General features: G+C 41.9%; 1 protein-coding gene across 3 annotated transcripts; it reads right to left on the bottom strand.

Annotated features, from left to right (window-relative positions):
* Positions 1–553: 553 nt before the first annotated feature.
* LOC147901082 (FAD synthetase 1, chloroplastic-like) lies at positions 554–16,818 on the bottom strand. Of its 3 annotated transcripts, none has more exons than XM_087376276.1 (7): positions 16,692–16,818; positions 16,219–16,336; positions 12,995–13,106; positions 12,598–12,764; positions 12,279–12,414; positions 8,167–8,342; positions 554–1,526 (listed from the first exon to the last, which is right to left on the bottom strand). In XM_087376276.1, exons 3-7 carry the CDS (start codon positions 13,093–13,095, stop codon positions 985–987), a joined length of 1,122 nt encoding a protein of 373 aa, XP_087232402.1. In that variant the 5' UTR covers positions 13,096–13,106; positions 16,219–16,336; positions 16,692–16,818; the 3' UTR covers positions 554–984. The 3 variants fall into 3 exon arrangements, with proteins under 3 accessions (XP_087232402.1, XP_087232401.1, XP_087232403.1); XM_087376275.1 differs by lacking the exon at positions 16,692–16,818 and adding an exon at positions 16,481–16,683; XM_087376277.1 differs by lacking the exons at positions 12,995–13,106; positions 16,219–16,336; positions 16,692–16,818 and having other exon boundaries at positions 12,279–12,433; positions 12,598–12,758.
* Between the last annotated feature and the right edge of the window lie 3,836 nt (positions 16,819–20,654).

Here is a 20,654-nt window from a genome sequence, read left to right as displayed (position 1 = left end):
TTCCATCTGGCGACACCCCTTTCTTGCATACTGCTCAAGAAGTCTGGAAAAAAGGGTTGTGCATATTCAGCTTTTGTGGAACAGAGAGAGAACTCGGACAGTAATTGAGGGCACCACTCAAGATTGAGTCCTAGAACATAGTGCTCGAGGGTCAGGTAGTGATTGGTATCTGTGACTTAGCATTGGATTCTGCGGGCAACTGTTTTGAGAAGAAAAGATGACTTAATTCAGCTGCAAGATAGCTGGTGCCCAGCACATGTACTCCACACAGGTCCAGCTTGCTCATGCTTTCCAAGAGACCCTACCTATCATTTGAGATGCTTTTACGAGTTGCCCATCTTCTTGAATGTCTTTTCTTTTGCTGAGGGCTTACATCTCTGTTATCTTTGGTACTGCTTTATGGTTGTTCAATCTCCTCATCACAAGCATAAGCATCATAAGACTTCAAGCTCTAACCACACAAGACATACCTAATCACCTCTCTCATCATTTCAGCCCTCCATCCAGGTCATTTGCTGTTGCTATATTACACAAAAACAAAATAACTGACTCCTTGAAATAAATTTTTGTCTGTTAACACATTGACAAAAACATTTAATGATTAATTATTTCTTTTTTCCTCAGCCTGTGCACTGCACACATGCAGAAAAAAGGCATCGTGATATTCACGTGCAGCTTATTTGAAACTAAAGATACTTTCTTAGGTTACTTTGATCCTGAAAATGGAAATATCTAAAAACCAATGCCAGAGAGTATTGCTTGTACACTCCTTGTTATATCATTGCTCTAAAGGATCATGTACTTTTTCAGCAAAAAACTCCAGCCTCCCATCCATAAAGTCATCTCAAACACTGATTCTTCGTGGGCATATCACTCCTTTCGAAAACCACAATGAAGGGATTACAAATGCTACGTGCTTTCAGAGACATCCTTGTTAAGTCCAGTCATATGTGCAGGTACAGTCAACTGGCTATCCATGACGTTTTAAGATCCATCATTGGGAGATTTACCTTGAAAATCAACACATAGATACCTCTGTCCTTCCAAAAGAGTCTCAAAGTTCCCTTTCTGCAGACTCACAACCACTTGAGCATCACCAATTTTGACATCCCCATCCAAGATGTGTTCTTCACCTACCCCACCATTACCATTCATTTTCAAGCACACTCTCGAACTGTAAACCCCATCCCGAGGCGCCTGGTTTAATGCATTCGATATTGGAGCAAAAACTGAATCCCCTTCAATAGTGCAGCCATCAATGGTGAGGACAAGGCGATGCTCTCGTCCAAGTAATTTCGCCACACGTTTAACCTCACCAACACTAAGTGCCTTTCTGACACGTGTTGATGACACCTGCCCCTTCTCTCTGTTCTTCTGTCTCTCAAAGTCCTTGGGTGACATCGCTATTTTCTCAAACTCATCCATGACAGGGTCCACAATGAAAGCTTTCAGGCCAAACTCACTACAAAGCTGTACAAGGTCTGAGGCATCACCCGAAGCCTTATAGCCAAATCTGTAGTTTGCACCTGCAATGCACAGAAGACTCGATTGTTTGGTCATTTTTGCAGCAAAGTCAAAACTAAATGCCAGACCCGCAGCACTTTTTAGACAGTCCAAACGTCTCTTTGCCATGAGATTAGGATACCTTACTCTTTGTCTGCTACGCCCACATGAAGACCAAGCCAGAATGAAGTGTGCTGTTGATGTAACATTCCGTAAGTGTTCACACTAATTTTGTGATTAGAATACAAGTTTAAAACTTGCCTTGATGATGTAAGCATTCCATAGTATTGACATTAATATCGTAATTATGATATTCATATCAAAAGTAAAACTCTTCGTGCACCCTTCCATAAAATGGCAAAGTATTCCCTCGCATAGAAAAGGGCCACCTGAGGGACAGAGCGGCCCAGATGTAGACAAGCAATCTATTGAAGTGTACAAAGACAAATGTGTACAAGCATGGGAAAATCGTATTGATTCGAATGGCCACCATAATGCAATCTCACACCTTAAAATACCTAGATGCCCTATCCCTGGCTGATTTAGGAAGACCTCTGTTGGAGAAATGCCCAAGATATGCCTCACCACTCAAGGGTCGCGCTAATTGATACATGTAAAAGTGGGCTTTGAATAGAACCATGTATAAAAATGTGCTTAAATGTGCCCAGTATATACATGGGTATGGGGCAGGGTGTGGGACTCTTGTACCCGGTGCACTGTGTGTTAGGTGTGTGCATTGTGTGACACATGGACAACATCTGCGCTCTAACATGGTATCAGAGACGGCTGTTACGGTGGACTGTGTGCCTCACACTTGCCCATGGCTGACACATGGCAGCTGATCTGTCTGGGAATCTGAGTTGTGCGTGTGCTGCCTGCTCAGTGCCTGCCTGTGTCTGTGCATGCGTGATTGACTGCGGCAGCTGCAGGATACGCTGTGTGGACCTCGTGACATGTGCAGACTGGCGACAACTGATGTCCTATTGATGGACCCATGGGCTGTGATCATGGCAGTCATGTACTCGCTGTTGATATTGTGTTGTCCATAATGTACTGCTCAAGGGATTTCGGCCCATGAGGGGGTGTTACAGAAAGGCCTAATGTGTGCCTGCGCTAATTGACATATATTTTAAAGGGGGATTGAATAGTCCCATATATTAAAATGTCCCTATATGTGCCCTAGTATATGTGTGTACGTGTAAGGGCCATTGAGCATCCCTCCAGCAAATTTTGGATGCTCTGGCCTGTGCATGGCTACGAGGCAGGGTGTGGGACTCCTGTACCCAGTAGGATAGGCTATGGGGCAGGGCGTGGGACCCCTATACCCAGTGCACTTCGTATGTTGGGTATGTGCTTTGTGTAACATGTGGACACCATCTACTCTAATAACCTCATCATTTGACAAGGAGTGTGAAGTACTGACATGCCTGTCTAGACCAAAATAAGTCCTCAATCCTTCTCGAGATCCTCTAGATCTGCGTCGCATGGGACATCCATCTCCTTGTCCACAACCTCTGCCTCTACCTCTCAACGTTGCACCTCTATGGAAAGAATAACAGACATGGCTATCGATAAGCACCAGCTCCCTGTGAAGCTGTTCATATATCTCTTTCTCCTCATCTCGTAATAAATCATAGAGTCACACTCTAATTTACTATCCTAGATTTACCTCGCACCACAACAGCAAATCAAAAATTTCTATATCTTGGCTGCCAGAGGAGCCACATGTCACAGCCTCGGGTGTGGCGTCCCAGTCCCGCCCCATAGCCAGGCTGGAGCCTCCAGAGCCCCCCAAAAGATCCCAGGAGGGATAGGCTCTGGAGGGGATCACAGCCCAATATATTCACGTGTTACATAAGTGCAAATATGCTTATGGGATTGATTCCCTCCTACTACACGTGCCAGATGCACGCGACCTCCTTCAAATGAACATGCTCCACACACACAAACGAGTGGTGAAGGCCAGTGGACAAAACCCGAGCGTAAACTTAACATACGAACTTGGAGATCAAGCCAAGGGGTCCCCAAAAATTGGATGACATATCCTAAACTACTACCTCTAGCAGACCTCTCTTGCCAAACCCTGTGATGAATTGAACCACATGCCCAAGACCCGCGAGATGTGGGTGATCCGAAGAGGATTCACAACATTTAGGCATATTACTTTAAACTTGAACTACAATACAAAAAGGGAAAAATTAGTACAAGACTCACGAGCTGCAATGTGTATTGCATGCATACAATAGATGTGGACTCTAGAGCCAAAGTCTCCATACATGTAATGGATAGCCAAATCTGGCAGCTGCCCTAACCACTAACCTGAAGAGCCATCTACAGGGGGAACGTGCAGGCCGTTGTCCAAGATCAGAAGGCTCTAATCCTAAAGGCACAAGGTAGGGCAATTGAATTGCAAATAAGCGCAAATATGGCTAAGTGAAGTGGGCTGTAAGGGAGAGGAGAGGGTTAAAATGTTAAAACGATGATATGAGTGCACAAAACTATAGGACCATTATGATTTTACTATGGAAAGATATAGAGACTCAGAGTGGAGGGCAGGTAGGTTTTCGACGCGGTCATGGGACCATGGATCACATACTTACACTCAGAAGTATCAGAAACGAGACTAAGGCACCAAAGTAGAGGCCTCGTGGATTTTTGCAAAGCCTTTAATACAATACCACAAGCTCATCTCATTAGGCGATTGCAAGAGTTGGACTATGGCCAAGAGATAGTTCGGGCTATCATGGCACTATATGAGAGGATTTCTGGCAAAGTTTGGATAAGGGGTGGATGGACAAATGAGATCGTGAGTACCATTGAAGTCAGATAAAGCTGCATACTTTCGTCGATCTTGTTTGGCCTTATATAGGCGAGCTTGAGTCTTTTATGAGGACCTTAGTAGAAGTTAGCTGCTCTTTTTTCAGTTTCTTGCTCCATATTTTTTTATATACTGATAATGTGTTGCTCTTATCTTCGTTTGCTGAGGGGCTCCAGAGACACCTAGATGCACTACTGGCTTTTTGTGAGTCCCATGACTTAAAGGTCAACCTGGGTAAAACCAAGGTTATGATCTTCAACACCTCCCCCGTAGCTACACAAAGAGCAATTTACTTTTGATGGGTCATCAATTAAGATTGTCACATATATAAGGGGAAGCATGCAATAGTCAAGTGGGTCATCACTCTTGACGTTGATCACCTACCTGTGAGAATGATATTCACAAATTGCTGCCCGTGCTTTTGCCAATGTGCTGTCCAGACTCCAGGGTGCCCATGCTTGAAGCTTGTGCTCTGACTTGTGCATGTTGCTGTCTAGACTCCATGCCTTGGAGGTACACTCTTTACGCATGCCACTTGTGCTTTCCATGATTGGACCTATGAAACTTCAAGTACTATTGGAAGAGGATACTATGGGCTGTGAGAAGTCAAGGCTGGAATAAAAGCAACTGACCAGCAAGAGGCAGTGTGGTGCCATACATACGGCGGTACGGTGAAATTTTGAGCTGGACAATTTTTTTAAATCAGATACCTAACTATCCTATAAAGTACCCAACCCCCACACCTAACATTTCTAACAATTAGATGGCAATCTGGCATAAGCATGAGCAAGAGAGTAATTCGGAGATCTATGAGTGTCACTATCACCTACCGAAATCCTGACTTTCTTGCCAATAAAAGTCTAGGGATCTCCCGACTCCAGAGACGTCTCTGTGCCTGTAGAAAGCCCACTGACTTACTCCAAATTGATTTTGGTTCCTAATGTCAGATAAATACACCTCCAGTGAATGGCTCACCCTATCAAGGCTCTCCTCACGAATCGGGAGGTGCATCCTTGCTAGACGGACCATCTGTGAGAGCGAAGGGAATATCCCAATGCCTCATCCAGCTTGCAAAGGCTTAAGCTGGGAGGAAGACAAGATAGAATCTTGAATCTTGAAAAGAGGCAAATGTCCAAGACAGCAGCTCCAAAATATCTTGCACAGCCAATCTGAGTAGATAGGCACAGTGACTTGATGTAGAGGCTGAGAACTCACAAAAGCAGCAACTTCTTAATGCTTTATCACCTCCAGAGAGTAGATACACCGTTTCTATAGAACCAGAACATCTGAACAACTCTAGCAGTCTTCTGCAGACAGTAGGATCAGGAAACTGAAGAAAAATGAGCTACTTCTGAGAGTAGAGGCTGGAAATCAGCTTCCTCCTTCAAACTGAAGCAAACGTGGAGCTTCCTTGTTGGATGGTGGGCTGGAAACTCTTCCAAAGGTGCTAGGGCTTCATAGGAAGCTTAGTGAAGTGCAGATGAAGGTGTCAGAGGGTAAAGAGGAGGCTTCTTCTACAGAGGTGAGAGGAGAGCTCAGGATCTAATGGAAAGGTGACCAACTGGCCCTAAACACCCCTAAAATCTGGCAGAGGGAGATATGGATGCACTTGGGCTGCCCTGGTGGACTGCCTGTGCACAAGTGGTTGTGGCATAAAAGAGAGGGAGACATATGGTGTGGTGCTGCATGGGAAAGAAGAGGAGAACATGTGATGGGGAGCTTGACGGTTGACACGTGTGAAGTTTGACTCCGTCCTCTACCACTCTATTTTCGGCCAAAACTTTGGTTTTAAAAGTAACCCCAAAATTGGATGGATCAGGGTTATGCATAGAAGAGGAAGTTGATTCCTCATATTTTATTCTCCCAAAACTCAGTATATAGATAGAGCCTTCAGAAGTTTGAACAGTATCCTGCTCAACTCTGAAGGACTTCATCTATCAAAGTCCCAGTCACTAGGAGTGATTTGTATACATTTAAATTTGTCTTAACATACATAAAATAAAAAACTTTCAGAGGGACCAAGAGATAGGAAATTGGGGTTAGCTAAAACCTAACTCCTAATCACCCTATCAAAGCAAACACAGAACCTAGGTCAATCTATTATGAACGCACCTAGTCTAAACAAGTCACAGAACATAGCAATTAGTCAAAGCATTAGTATTTATCAGCTCCAAAGATCTCTTTCCATGGTTTTCAGTACGATATTCACATCATCCAGCTACGGTGGTGGCACCATTCATGACGATAGCCACAACGAACACTCGTTTACAATGCTAGGCCAGTCACCATGAGTGATGGGATGTTGAAAGCCAGGGCACTAGTGTGCAATTATGAGCCACTGGACTATTCAAATTTTCGGACCACTCTCCACCTAATCATATGTACAAGAATGAGATACTTCACACATCCATAGAATTTTCGTGCCCACTAGGTTTTTTACGCCAATTGGTTAGTATCCTAACCCCTGCATATACTAGTCCTTAGGAGTGAGTCTTGGTGTGTTAGGCAATGGTGGTGTAATAACATCAGAATGAAATCACTTATTAATTATCTTGTACAATCTCCAGAACCATGTGACATTGAGTGGTTTGTTGGAATCTAGAGGTTTTTGCTCTGACCACTCACATGCACATTAGCTAGTCCACATCAAAACCTAACTACCGTTTTCAGTTTAGGAAAAATAGAAGTTTACTAGCTTAGGTTGTGAGCCTGCCACGCCTACGTTTATGTGCTTGTTCTAGGCCTAATCTTTAGTTGATTGTGTGCATGTAGAGTCATCATGGGGATAAATTTTAAGAGAGAGACCAAGTTCTATTTAGTTTATCTATTTCTATTCAAAACTGCTTAATTAAAATCCAATTATATTAGAAAAATGTTTATTATCAATATTATTAGTTTCCAGCTTTTGGCTTACCCTACATCTCTATTCTAAGCCTTCTCCCTCATTCACAACCTGCTAGAGGATTGCAACTTGATCTAGAGATCTTGCTCCTGCCACCCACCTCTTGCCCTTAGGCACCTATTCTAGCTTCCAAGATCTGCTGCTTTACTACTTGCCTTTTTTTGGGAAGGGGAACGGGGTTCCGAGATCTTTATGAAACGTTTTTTAAATCAATTTCATGATACAAGTTTGAAGTTGAAAGTTGTGTAACTCTCTTTCACTAAATGTGTACAATGTCCATTATCCTGTTGTTTTTGGTTGTAAAATTAGGTCACGTATGATGCAGCCCGAGATACTCACCCTTGGTTCCACCAGGGATCCTATTTGGAGCACTTCTACTCAATTTTGGATATTATTCACAATCTAACTTTCAAGGAGTTGGTTGTAAATAGAGTATTATATATTGAACTCCTAGATTTATTGCTTTCGTCCATATTTTTGAAATTGTATTGTTATCAAAGCCAAGCATCATAGTTTATCTCTAGAAGAGGATGATTGTCGTTTGAGCCCTATGTTACTGTGAAAGAGGGACTCCACTGCCTATTTGCACATATAACTTATGGGGATAGGTATTGTCCAAATTTCTTTCAAGATGGTCTAAGATTGCAATTTGGCATGATCCAAACAGGTACGTCTCAATCTAGAAGCATTGCTTAAACCCATCATAATTGAAGATACCAAATAAAATGAAAGGCCTCCCTTGCATATCAGTGAAGGTTACCAGGGCACACAGATTCCAGCGATACTCATACTCACTTTTCTCATTTAGTTTGCTACAATTTTTTCTAAAGTTGCTTGCTTATAAAGGAAACCAAAGCAAATAACTAGGAGACACAATCTTCCAACTTCAAGAACGAAGGCATGAAATACTGATGCAAAAGAAAAAATTACACTGTGTACCTACCTGCAACAACTCCTTTAACATGCAACTCCTTGGCCAGCTTCTCAACAAAATCGTGTGGGCTCAAACTACGAACTTTCCCAAACTCCAAATGATATTCTTGGGGAATGCTGCCGCCACAAAATACAGCCCAAAGAGACATAATCCGTTTACGATCGCATGGAGCAACAATTGGCAACCTGTAGGAAAGTGACATAGGACGTTAAGTTCATTCCCACAGAGAGAGAGAGAGAGAGAGAGAGAGAGAGAGAGAGAGAGAGAGAGAGAGGCCCAATAGAAACTTTTCTCGGACCCAACACAATTAGAATTGATGCCAAAAGAAATAGATGACACAAGAAATCCAAATAGAAATATCTATCTAGATGAGTCTAGGAACGTGCCCAAACTCATCCTGTCTAAACACAACATAGTGCAATTTCAACCTCATGATAGTCACTCATAAGGTTGAAAACCATAAACTCCATCACGCATAACAGGGGACTAGCTACTATGACATCCCCACTGACGTCATCAACACCCAATAGGGGGTGTGGACCATAGTATAAACATATGATCTCACACATACAAATCCACACACCCACACATACTTGAGCATCCATTTATACAAAGTCTTCATACTGAGTTTTTGCTGGCACTTTGAAGATGAAGGGCATACTCAGTCATGACGAAGGCTAGCACTAAAGGAGAAGGCTAATCATAAGGTAGTCCAAAATCTCTTCATTCAAGCTACAATTGCTTGTGAAGAAACGATTTCATTTTAGCCTCTCCTAGACGAGCATCTAAATCTAGCTGATAGGGCAACACACCACTTAAGATAGATAGAATTATCGCAATACCAACAAACCGCAACATGGATGAAAACTTCACAAGGTGTAATTGTCCACTAATACTGTAGAAGCATATATCTAGATGAGTCCAGGAACATGCCCAAACTCATCCTCTAAAAACACAACATAGTGCGGTTTCAATCTCATGATAGTCGCTCATAAGGTTGAAAACCATAAACTCCATCATGGATAGCAGGGACTAGCTACTATGACATCCCCACTAATGTCATCAGTGCCCAACAGTGGGTGTAGACCATAGTATAAACATATGCTCTCACACATACAAATCCACACACCGATGCATCCCTTTATACAAAGTCTTGATACTGAGTTTCTGTCGGCACGCTGCAGGTGAAGGGCAAGACTCAGCCATGACGAAGGCTAGCACTAAAGGAGAAGGTTCATCGAAGGATAGTCCAAAATCTCTTCATCCAAGCTACAGCTGCTTGTGAAGACTAAACGGTTTCATTTAGTCTCTCCCAAATGAACATCTAAATCTAGTTGATAGGGCAACGCACCACTTAAGATAGAAAGAATTATCACAATACCAGCAGGCCGCAACATGGATGAATATGCCCAAACTCATCCTCTAAAAACACAACATAGTGCAGTTTCAATCTCATGATAGTCACTCACAAGGTTGAAAACGATAAACTTCATCACACATAGCAGGGACTAGCTACTATGACATCCCTACTGACATCATCAGTGCCCAACAGTGGGTGTAGACCATAGTATAAACATATGCTCTGACACATACAATGTTTAAAAATGTTTAGAAGATGTATTCACACAGAAAAGACCACATAAATGAAAGCAAATAATTTTCAACGTCATAAGCACAAGACACACTGGCAGTGGGAAACGAAAACAAGATAGCAAATAGGCAAGAGAAATGGATTAGAGCAGAACAATGAGAATGGAAGCACTTGAACTGCAGACAGTGGATCGAAGACATAAGTATGGCAGCAAAGAGCAAGAGGGATGTGCAAAGAGCAAGGTGGTGAGGGGCACGAACTACGAAGCACAAAAATGGAGCATAAGAAGTTTGTGATCTGCAGTATGACTGTATTAGATGCATCTTTTAAAGTGCTAAGGCCTGCTATATATATATCCATTTACCCTCTACTTATGTAAGAAACAAATTTCCAAGGACCTTTCTTTCCAAAAAGAACAAGAAAAGAGGCACTTATCATTAACTCCTATGCGAATTGATAGAGAGACTACCATATGCACAATATACTCTTTTTTACTCCCAAACTTTTGTAGCTGGTTAGTTTATGGCACCAACTATATATGGAAGTTTTCACTTACCAAGTGATGTTAAGCACTTCCACTGCTAGCTGACACAAAATTTTCCGAGCACATTTCCTCCCTTTTAGTTGTCTACATTTGGATTGTATACCCATGCTAACACTTTTTGGAGAGAATACTAATCTTGACAAAATCGGCATTCCAATCAAGGACATGGACCTACATATGACAGGTCATAAACAAAGCTCCTTCGAGGCTTTTGATAGACCTTGAATATTTAATTTGCACCTTGAATATTTAATTTGCTCCTTTACTACTGAAAACAATCCCTTTTAAGCTGCTGATGGCTCTAACTGTGTTGATGGTTCTCTAAGCTGAAGGTCCATGTAAACCCAAGTCTACTTTAGGAGCATCAGGCTGACGAGCACCTTTGAAGATATAATTCTGGGTCTTTCTTCATTCTTATTTTTGTAAAAGAAACTTTTCATTAAGAAGAATATACATTCATAGCTGTCCCAAAGTGGAACAGCTACTAGTCAAGACTAAAAACACTAATAGAAAACTTCCAATTGGGTCTCCACGAAAATTGTGCATCCTGGAGAGATCGAAGTAAGGATGAACAAAATAAATAAAAGACATTGACAGAATAATGCCCATACAGTCGAATGTTATGAGCATGATAGATAGACCATACAGCCCAAAATTGACACCATGCAAAAAAGTGAGTAAAGTCTGGTCTAGAGGCATTGCGACCAAACAACCAGAACTATCTGCCAAAATTTATGCCAGGAGGAGGAGCATGAAGATCCATCTCAGCCTGAAAAGAAAATCCCAAGGCAAGCAAGATCCTTGCCACATGGATAATATACACATTGATTCCCAATAAGTGAATTCACTACAGCATGCAAAGCCTACCTAATATATGATGGCATGACCATCTTATATCACACCAATCGAATATGCTTTTCTCTTTGAAGAATTGAGAGCATGTCAAGGGTATGGATAATGGTACACAATGCAAATTTTATTTTACATTTCTTCATATATGTGAAATGTGGGACATCGACTGGACCACTACAAAGGAAAAATGATGTTCCACCACGATCTCTTACATAACCCAAATGGACCAATGCCTCATGTCTCCAAGCAGTAGAAGTACCTTAAAGAGTACTCCTTTAGCAAAGCTTAACGTGACTTTGGCAGACTAAATGCACATGCAAGATTCTAGTTGCTTGAAGAAGCCTCAGCAAGGACGACTTGCTAGCTATCACGTGGGTCCTCAGTATGTCAAATCAACAGAGTGAGGGAAGCCTCCTTCACTAAGCTACCTAAATAAGTCACCAGACTTTGGAAAGCTACAGCAGGAATTAGTTTATCCTCACTGTGGACAGTGTCATGGTTGGTGCAGACAATGCTAACTTTACGCATGAGGCATACCTCAATTTGCCTTCTTGGTTTATACACATCGATGTTCACCTAAAAGCTTCACTGACATAGTTTCAATCAGTGCAGCCTCTCATTAACTTGAGCAGGAGCAACATGAAGAGAAGCAGCCCGAAGAGCTTGAATGGGTTCTTGGAGAGGTGGGCTGATGTATAGGCTCACCCCACACGACCAAGGATTGGTATCACTCTTTTCCCCATACCCAGAGGCTAGGATAAGACTGGTGATCCCAGTCATGGTCTGCAGATGTGGTGAGCATCTAGCTGGGCAGCATGATCAGGATCACTGTTTTTTCACTGATTCTGTGACTCTGTGGTCATTTCAGTTCTAGGACCTCTGCCCCATAGAGTTCTATTTCCTCCTCACTTAATTAAAGAATCCCACTGCCAACAAAATGGTGGTCAATTCCTGCTAGACATCAGCAAAATGGATTTGCAACTCGTTTCACAGTTTGTTGGGACAGCGAATTACAGAAATTTCAGTACAGAATGATACTTATTTAGCCCAGTTAGCTTATTGCAATAAGCATACCAACATGCAAGAACATGGGAAATCTGAAAAGGGTCCTCAGACAAAAACAAAGTACATTACCTTCTTTCCCAGTTCAGCACTTCAGCCATCCCTGTGAAAGATAGAAGAACAGGGGGGCCCATCTTGGAGGCCTGAACAGCAAGGGCACGATGGCCCACATGTAAGGCATCAAATTTCCCAAGCGCGACAATACTCCCTGCCAAGTTGCCAGGACCCTGTTAAAGCCCAATCAGGAATGTCATGAGACTCAATAGACCTCAATACTGAGGTCTACCACCTGGAAGTCACATGCAGTTCGTGAACAGATAAATTTACGACCCACCATATTGTTCTCTCTATCACCTGGTTATCAGATATAGGAATCACACATTTAACTTACCCGCAACAGATTTCTTATCAGCTCCATAGTCAAGAAGTGATTTCTCTTGGCCACTTTCTTTGGCTTCACAATCTGTGCTGTGTGCTCCGACTATATTTAGAAGTCCCATTGTATTCCTCAATTCATTTTCTGGGTTTACATATCTCAGCTGCAAGCGTCCATGTATCCTGTGTGACAAAATGACATTAAAACAGATAGTATAGGACAGGAAAGAGAATTTCTTCCTTGGAGATCCTCTACTCAAATTCTTGCTTTCTTTAATACTTGTAAGGTTTTGTTGTTACATATGATGCATATTAGCACATGGAAAAGGAGGGTAAAGGTAATAGAGATTAAAAGTTGATATTCCAAAAATCATTTTAAGAAGAACAAAAACAATATGAGCAAGGCAGATTACCTTTGGCGAGGAGTAAACTCCAATGCTTGTATATGGTACAAAAAGCTGGACTGGAGAACTGGGGAGCGTGGCAGCACATTCATGATACAACCCAGAACCATTGTCCCAAGTTCTGCACCAGAAAAACGTTGCTTTAAAGAACATATAAGCCCGAAATACAAAGACGAAGGTAGAGACGAAAAGTCATGCACAGGAAGACATGAACTCATGGAAGGTCACTAGGCCTGATTAAAATAGAAAAGAAAAGAAGGGGAACTAGAATAACAGCCAATTAGTAGCCACCATGAATACAGGAAAACAATCAACCACAATGAAGTCTCCTCAATGATCATCCACATGTCCAATAAAGACAGAAAGACAACAAAGAGCTCCAGTGAACATCATCAAATAAACAGAAACAATTTCTTCTTGGATAGACATTGGGAAGGCACACCCATATTACACACCTCTTTTAATGCAAGTTGGACCACTTAAACAAAGACAAATTCACTAAATACACTAAATACAAGCAATAATCTTTCTGCACTTGATATCAAGTGGCTTACTGTCTTTAAATTTATTATTCAAAGCAATATTCATGGGAAGGCATGCATTCACATTGAAACAGTTCAGAACGATGGGTCTCCTCATTCACAGAGCAAATATCCCCATTTCAAAAGGCATGGGGCATGATGTATACAAATGCTGTGATCAATGATATTGCTAGGAGTTACCGGTTGCGGGCTTTCATAGGCACCAATCTTAGAAGCAAACCTCCTCCTCCTCCTCCCAGGAGTTCATCCATTCTTGTGCCACCTGAGTGCTGACATCTTGTGGTGTTAAGTTCTTGATTGCCACATGGACTCACTCAGCATTTTTTATCTTCTGTCCTCAATGATGCCCCGACTGTACCACCAACCACTGTCGACCTCCAAATCACTTGTTTCCGAATTCCCACGCTGTAAGAGGATGGAGGATCCATTCTCTCAGATGGATAAATGACAATAGAAAGCCCTATGCCATTAACGTATCTTGTTGCAAAAGCACGAGTACATCTAGTGGATCATTCCTAACCTGGTTTGGTGAAGATGAAAGAGCTTATGTTCCACCACATATCAATACGTGGGACTTGGCAACCTCATACAAGTCATAAGGGACAATGTTTCCAATTGATTGAGAATAGGGAGGAGGTTTAAAGAAATTGACCAGGCGCCTTTAAAACCCCTGTGCTGCACATCACCTAAATGTACGCATAGCAGACATGGGGAAGTTGCGCTTTGGGTGAACATTGCACAAAGACCACGTGTCATCTACAAATGGCATTAATGATGCTTTGGGTGAACATTGCACAAAGACAATGTGTCATCTACAAATGGCATGAATAATGCTCTTTGAGCAATCTGCATGCATTCATGCTTACCTGGCATCAATCAGTTAGACCAGTTTTTCTATCTAGCCATAGGCATTTCAAGGGGCTTGTAATTTGGCTTATTCAAGCGTGGCATTCCATGCGAACATCTAGCACCTGCAGGAGTCCTATAACTGGCAGCCTGAACTGTTGCACTTGCCTTGTCTTGGAGAAACTGGTCTTAAAGTCCAAGGAAATCTGTGTGTGAAGGGCATAGGGTTGGCACTGGCAGAGATAGCAGGGAGAAGCGGCAGCTCAGCTGAAATAGGCTGAAAATTAGCGGCGGTTTGACTAGAGGAGCTCCTAGGAGGCTCTCCTTGCAATGAAACTTGAAGGAAAGATACAAAAGCAGGAAAAACATGACATCGGGCAATGTGCTTGACAACAATGGACTGGTTTAGCAAGTTTGTCATGCTAATAAGATTACAGATAAAGAGTCGACACACTCGCTTAAACAGCATTAGTACCCAATTTGGGGTCTTCCTCATATCATTGTGTTGGAGGGCATGGTTTTGACAACTTTGCCAAAGCAGATATTTCCTAGCTCCACGTACCCACATTCAAATAGTGGATTAACTTTGAGGTATTGAAGTCTTACGTAAGTGAGTACCAGAGCAGATGGGATGCTTTCTTCCACTAGTCCAGGCGACCATAAAGTCACTTATGACTCACTTTCCACAAAAAGTATACAAAGCAAGCAATGTCACAGAGATTGGACAAGAATCGGGTTGGCAAAGCAAAAGAGCTGTAAAGAAGAGAAATCAGGCCTACCTATATATGCTATGCGCATATGCAAGAACTGCCAAAAGCTCTCATACTTAAATTTTTTGTCTGTTCCCAATCACAAAGATAGCTGCACTTCCAGCCTATTCAACGATCGATTCTAGAGGAAATGGCTAAAACCTTACATAGGATCGCAATTGGACAAAGTCAAGGATCTCACCATTGTAGATGAAGCTGAGATGTTAGTCAGTTTGGGGCACCCTATCAAAGTAGGGTTTTCTTCATCACTTGAGCATCCAAGCAAGAGTAAGGAGCAGCCACTTAAGTACGTCATGTCAACCTCACTTGAAATATTTCAGCATTATACCATAGGAATAGAGGTATCTCCAGCCAAAAATTGGACCCGATGGTTGTTTGGGGGCTTAAACATTGATAGAAGAAGAAAAGTTCATCCATGTGTGTAGAAAAAAGAGTTGGGCACTTGGTACAAAGAAAACTTGGACCTTTGAAAGATCTCTGAGAAATCAATAATGTATGAGCCACCCTGGTTGACTAAGTTTATGAAGAGTTAGTAGGCAAGTCTCATTGCAGAATTCAAGGTGGTGCGGTAGAAGATTAGAAGTTTGCTAGGTGACAACGCACACTGTGAACACCAATTACCTCTTATTCCTATACTTGATTTAGAATAACATTTAGCCAACATCTTAGATCTTTGCCATCTACAATAATTGCACACTTTTGCTTAAGTTTGTTTCACTTAGCCAACAAAAACTAAATCAGCTGCATTAAATCTTACTTTCTCAGGGTTTTCATGATTCTTGCAGGCTGCACAAAGATAATAAGGATTGGATAGCGAATTAGCCAGTAGAATTACGAGTGTTTTAAGCTCACCTAGTATATATCTTGGGTGAAGTGTTGAGTCCCGTCTCTACATTAACAGGAGAGAGAGAGAGAGAGAGAGAGAGAGAGAGAGGAGACTAGCCAACAAATTTTCTTGTTAAAAAGATGCCACAGCTAATTTCAGATGTTTTCTGAGATCCACTTCAACAACCGTGCAAACGTAGAATATGTAGCAGATAAAAACAGTAAGAAATGTTATGCAGCATCGACCTACCTTCTTGGTATTGACAAATTCAACCCCTTTCCGCAGATTCGTTCGATAAGCCCACAGCTTCATTGACTAGGAGCTCGCGCGAAGAAGCATGATTCGAAAGCATTGTTTCATCGAACACCTATTCAATTGTGACAAAAAATACACTATCCGTGTATCAATTCTTAGGCTACGACTACAGTGGGCATTTGAGACAGTCACAATAAACGGAGCATGGCATTGGCCGTAATCAACCGTGAGAAAAAGATGGCAGGGGCATGTTTACATTTCCGACGTATGTTTCGCGAAGTATTGAAGACAATTTGCTTGAGGGGCGAGTTCTACGTACTGAATGCGATGGGAAGAAAGGACTGAATTTGGGTATGATGAATTGGACGAGTGGAGGGAGGCGAATTGCAATCTTGCGCTTTAAAGGAGAGCTGGGAGACAAGAATCATAGCTCTGGAAATCGCCCACATGAAAGGAGTGGCGTTTACCTGTCACGTGGCAATATTGGAAACGCTGCCTCAAATTTTGAATGGTTGAAATTCGAGGCAGATCCAAACAAGTTCACTTTGACAAAATTTCATTTGGGCACAATCCTTTCCATTGTTTGACCAAATCGCCCTAGTTGCCTTGATGGACTTTTGTTCCCCAATTGTTGAGAAACTCTCTATGCATAATGAATTTGTGGAGAGGCGTGTCAAAGTCCTTTTGCTCTACACATTTTGATTCGTCTTGTTTTTCAAGAAGAGCACGTAGTCATTCAAAGTCTCTGAGTTGAATTCAACTCTCTCTCTCTCTCTCTCTCTTTCTCAGCTCTAAGGTACACAATCAAGGCTAATAGTCATAAAGCATAGCCCATCCAGATCAAGGAGAGGAAGCAATAATAATGGAAAGGAAGAAAACGAACCAACACAATGCATAAGTATTTGAATCCCACAAGATTAAAACTACCGTGCTAGAATAGGGGCGACGAAACAAAATCATTGTCAACTATGGGTTAACCCATACAAGATTAAACATTATCACAATAATGGGACAATATTCTTGAAGATCTAAAGGGGGGAAAGTAATCCAATGAATGGCATGAAGATCAAAGAGTACTAGTTAGATGCACATTTCGTTTCTTAGGGAAGTCGAAGATCAACAAGGAGAGCATCCAACACAGCAATGGTCAGCTACACACCGTTAAAAGTTTAAAAATGGAATCACGAATGGAAAGTATAGGGATTCAAAAAGCAGAGCCGACGAATTAAATAGTATGATGAGCCCCCATGAGTTGTCACTTTGTACAACACATGAAGCAAGTTCATCATTGAAGGGGATTTTTTTATTAGGGGGACTTATGGGCCATTTATTAATAGGAGGGGGTTTTAAAAATACTTATCTAAATATTATGGTATGTACATGTATGGAGGCCTGAGGGGACTTTTAAAATCAAAATTATAGCATGTATACGTACAAAAAGAGGGGGAAATTAATACTAAAAATGTATACTTTTTAATATAAGGGTATTTTAAATGTGTGCTTGCTTACACTTGTTGCATTGTTTTTTTATAGGGTGATTGCCCCAGGACTAAGCCACGGACAAAGTCCAAGTCAAGTGGAACGAGCCATTGTAAACCCCAAGAGTGATGGAGTCAATGATAGGGACAGACTGAGTGGCCATAGAGGAGGCTGGTCAAAAGTCAACAATTCCACTAATAGTTTTGGTAAGAACTTTGCACAAAAGTCTCGATTGTGTTTACAGTCTTAGCATCATCAGCAAAACAAATTTAGGAGAGATTTTTGTTGGCATATATGGTGCATAGGACATCAGACTCAGCATGAATAGGCAGAGGATCAATTGTGGGGATAAGTAGGATACGTAGCCCTGGGGTGCCAACTTAATATGTAATATGTTACTATCCTCGTCCAAAATCTAGGGTATGGGGGGACAAGGTCCATATATAATATGCATGGATTTTCTTTAAAAATTTCAAATATGCAAGGGAAAAATATGAAAATTTCACGGCCCCCCTCCCACAAAATATAAGGTATGTACCTTGAAAAATATGCAAGATTTTAAGATTTGTACATTCATAATATGTGGGGCCCAAGGGGGGGGGAGGGGCTTTTGGATGAGGGTGCGTAAAACAAAAAATACACTAAAATATGAAAACCCATCTCCTTTCAAATTAATGTAACTTTTTCAAGTGTTACCCAAATTTCAAGGTGTAAAGACATATTTGAAGCTCTTTTAGTGTAGAACACAACCATATTAATTTGAATCATTTCTACTCATGGCACATTGTAAAATTCATCTCATACTCAAGATTTTAATAGGTTTTCTTACTTAAGGGAGTTGGCACCCCAGGTACGTAGCATACTACTATCCCACATTGTGTGTGCGAATATGTAGCAAGGTATTTAGCCATTTTTCATTGTAGCACTTAAGAGAAGAGAATAGAGAAGAGCCTATAGATGCTGCATTCCTCCAATTTATTGCATCTATTTGTGTGTGCAAGAAACATGTCACTCTCTTAACATGGTATCAGAGCAATGACAGTTTAGATCCATCATTCTCTCATAGTGCCATTGTCTTCTCCTTTTTGTGCAAGTATACTTCTAATGTTGTAAATGCCTCTACTTAGCTGGTTCTTATTCTACACTCAAGAGGAAGTTGATGATCGGAGAAACAAGCAGCAAAGGTGGGCAAAGAAGCTATAATGCAGGAAATCATTCTTTTTTGTTGCAGACGAGAAGAAGTCTCTTTATTCTCACAGTTCTCCGTCCATGAGGTTATTGGTGGAGTCTTCCTTGCACAATATATCTAAGAAAAAGTGGGCTTTGAAAGTTGAGCTAACTCCAGTAGGTTGCTCTAGCAGCAGCACCCACAACCTTCACCATAAGAAGAAATGATGGGATTCCTAACAATATGTGCAAATAGTGCAGAGATATGTCAATGATGTGTCAAATGCTCTAAATGCAGTGAACTCTATAGGGAAAAAAAACATATTCTAGCTTGTTTCTTGTAGGATTTTGTGTGCTTGCATGACGGCAATACATGTTGGGGTAAAGGCACATTGCCTACCCTTATATTAAAGAATTAAAGTTAGGACACCTATGACTGTCTTAAGACAGTCATAGGGTAAACCTAATCCTAATAAAAACTTAAGTGAGTTTGTGGTGTGGCTCACTCATCACTTCACACCCGCACTATTGTGTCTCTCTCACTCTCACTCTCTTGCTCTCTTCCTGAACTCTTCCCCCTCACAACTGGTATCAGAGCCTCCTCTCCCTATCCTACTCTCCCTACTCCACTCCCTAGCCTAACCCCTGTCTATCTGGCCCGCCGTACGAACGTACGTCGTCCGTACATCCGTACGGACGGTCGTCGCAGGGCTGTAGACAGAAAAAGGTTTTTGAGCGGCGGCGCATCGCGAGCAGGCTGCGCCAGGCAGCGCAGCGAGCAGGCAGGGCCAGGCGCCGACCGTACATCTGCTTCTTCTGTACGGCGCCGTACAGCCGTACAGTGGCCGTTCGTCCGTACAGCTGTACGGACGACGCCGTCACACTCACAGGAGATTACACAGTTTTTTTTCTCGATCTGTGTGTAGCAGGGAGGTACATTATCTCGGGATCTGTGTCCAAAGTTTTCTTTTTCTTTGGATCTGGCTGTTGCAAAAGTACAGCAAGTACGAAAGTACAGAAAGATTACATTTTTGTTTGGGGAAGAAAGAGAGGAGAAAGAGCATTCTGCTCTTCATTCCTCTTGATTCAAGGTCATTTTCAGTTCACAAAACTGTCTTAACTTGAAAGTACAGCAAGTACTTTTCATTCATCTCGTGCTTGAGGTGAAGGAACCACAGTGTGTGGTTGATTGCACAGTTATTCTGTTCTGGAAATGTAATGCCTTGATTTTGCAAGAGGACATATGCTTTTACTGGGTTTGAATCTCAGTTTACAGGTGAGCAGATCATAGGGCTTTTGCCCGGAAGGTGATGCATTGTATGCCTTGAGGCAGTGTGGTGCCAGAGAGCACACTTTTGTCTTGATTTCCGCAGTGTCGAGGTGACATTTTCTTGCAGGTCACATTTCTTGTGCAACACTCAGAGAACTTCAGTTGAGCCACGCTTGGCCAGGGCGCATCGAGTTTACTCAGTCCCTAACTGTCCATCGTTGACAGTGCTCAAAAGGTTCCTCATTGAGTGTTTGTACGTTGGGATCTGTGTATGTCATTTCTACACAGGGCAGTATATGCATTACACTGGTGGATGATTTTGTCAGAGAGATTTTCATATTGCATGCTACCTCAGTGTTGAGGTGTTCTCCACTTGGTTCAGGTGTCAGATCAAGGGGCTTTTGCCCAGACTTTGTTTGACAACACTTGGGTTACCTACAGATATCTTCAGCTGCATTTTCTCTCCTTGGTATAAGGGTGATTGCTTGGGATTTATCCCATTTACTGTTGCAGG

This window comes from Dipteris shenzhenensis, chromosome 6 (assembly GCF_047967505.1).
Source record: "Dipteris shenzhenensis isolate YYH24624 ecotype China chromosome 6, Dip_SZ_1.0, whole genome shotgun sequence".
NCBI classification, from domain to species: domain Eukaryota; kingdom Viridiplantae; phylum Streptophyta; class Polypodiopsida; order Gleicheniales; family Dipteridaceae; genus Dipteris; species Dipteris shenzhenensis.
This window is presented reverse-complemented; position numbering and strand designations above follow the sequence as displayed.

Coding starts and splice junctions, on each gene's coding strand:
- LOC147901082 (XM_087376276.1), bottom strand. CDS start 13,095: ATGGTTCTGGGTTGTATCATGAATGTGCTGCCACGCTCCCCAGTTCTC. Junction 12,765..12,994: donor GAGTTTACTCCTCGCCAAAG/GTAATCTGCCTT, acceptor TTTGTCACACAG/GATACATGGACGCTTGCAGC. Junction 8,343..12,278: donor GTGCTGAACTGGGAAAGAAG/GTAATGTACTTT, acceptor ACTTTCCTACAG/GTTGCCAATTGTTGCTCCAT.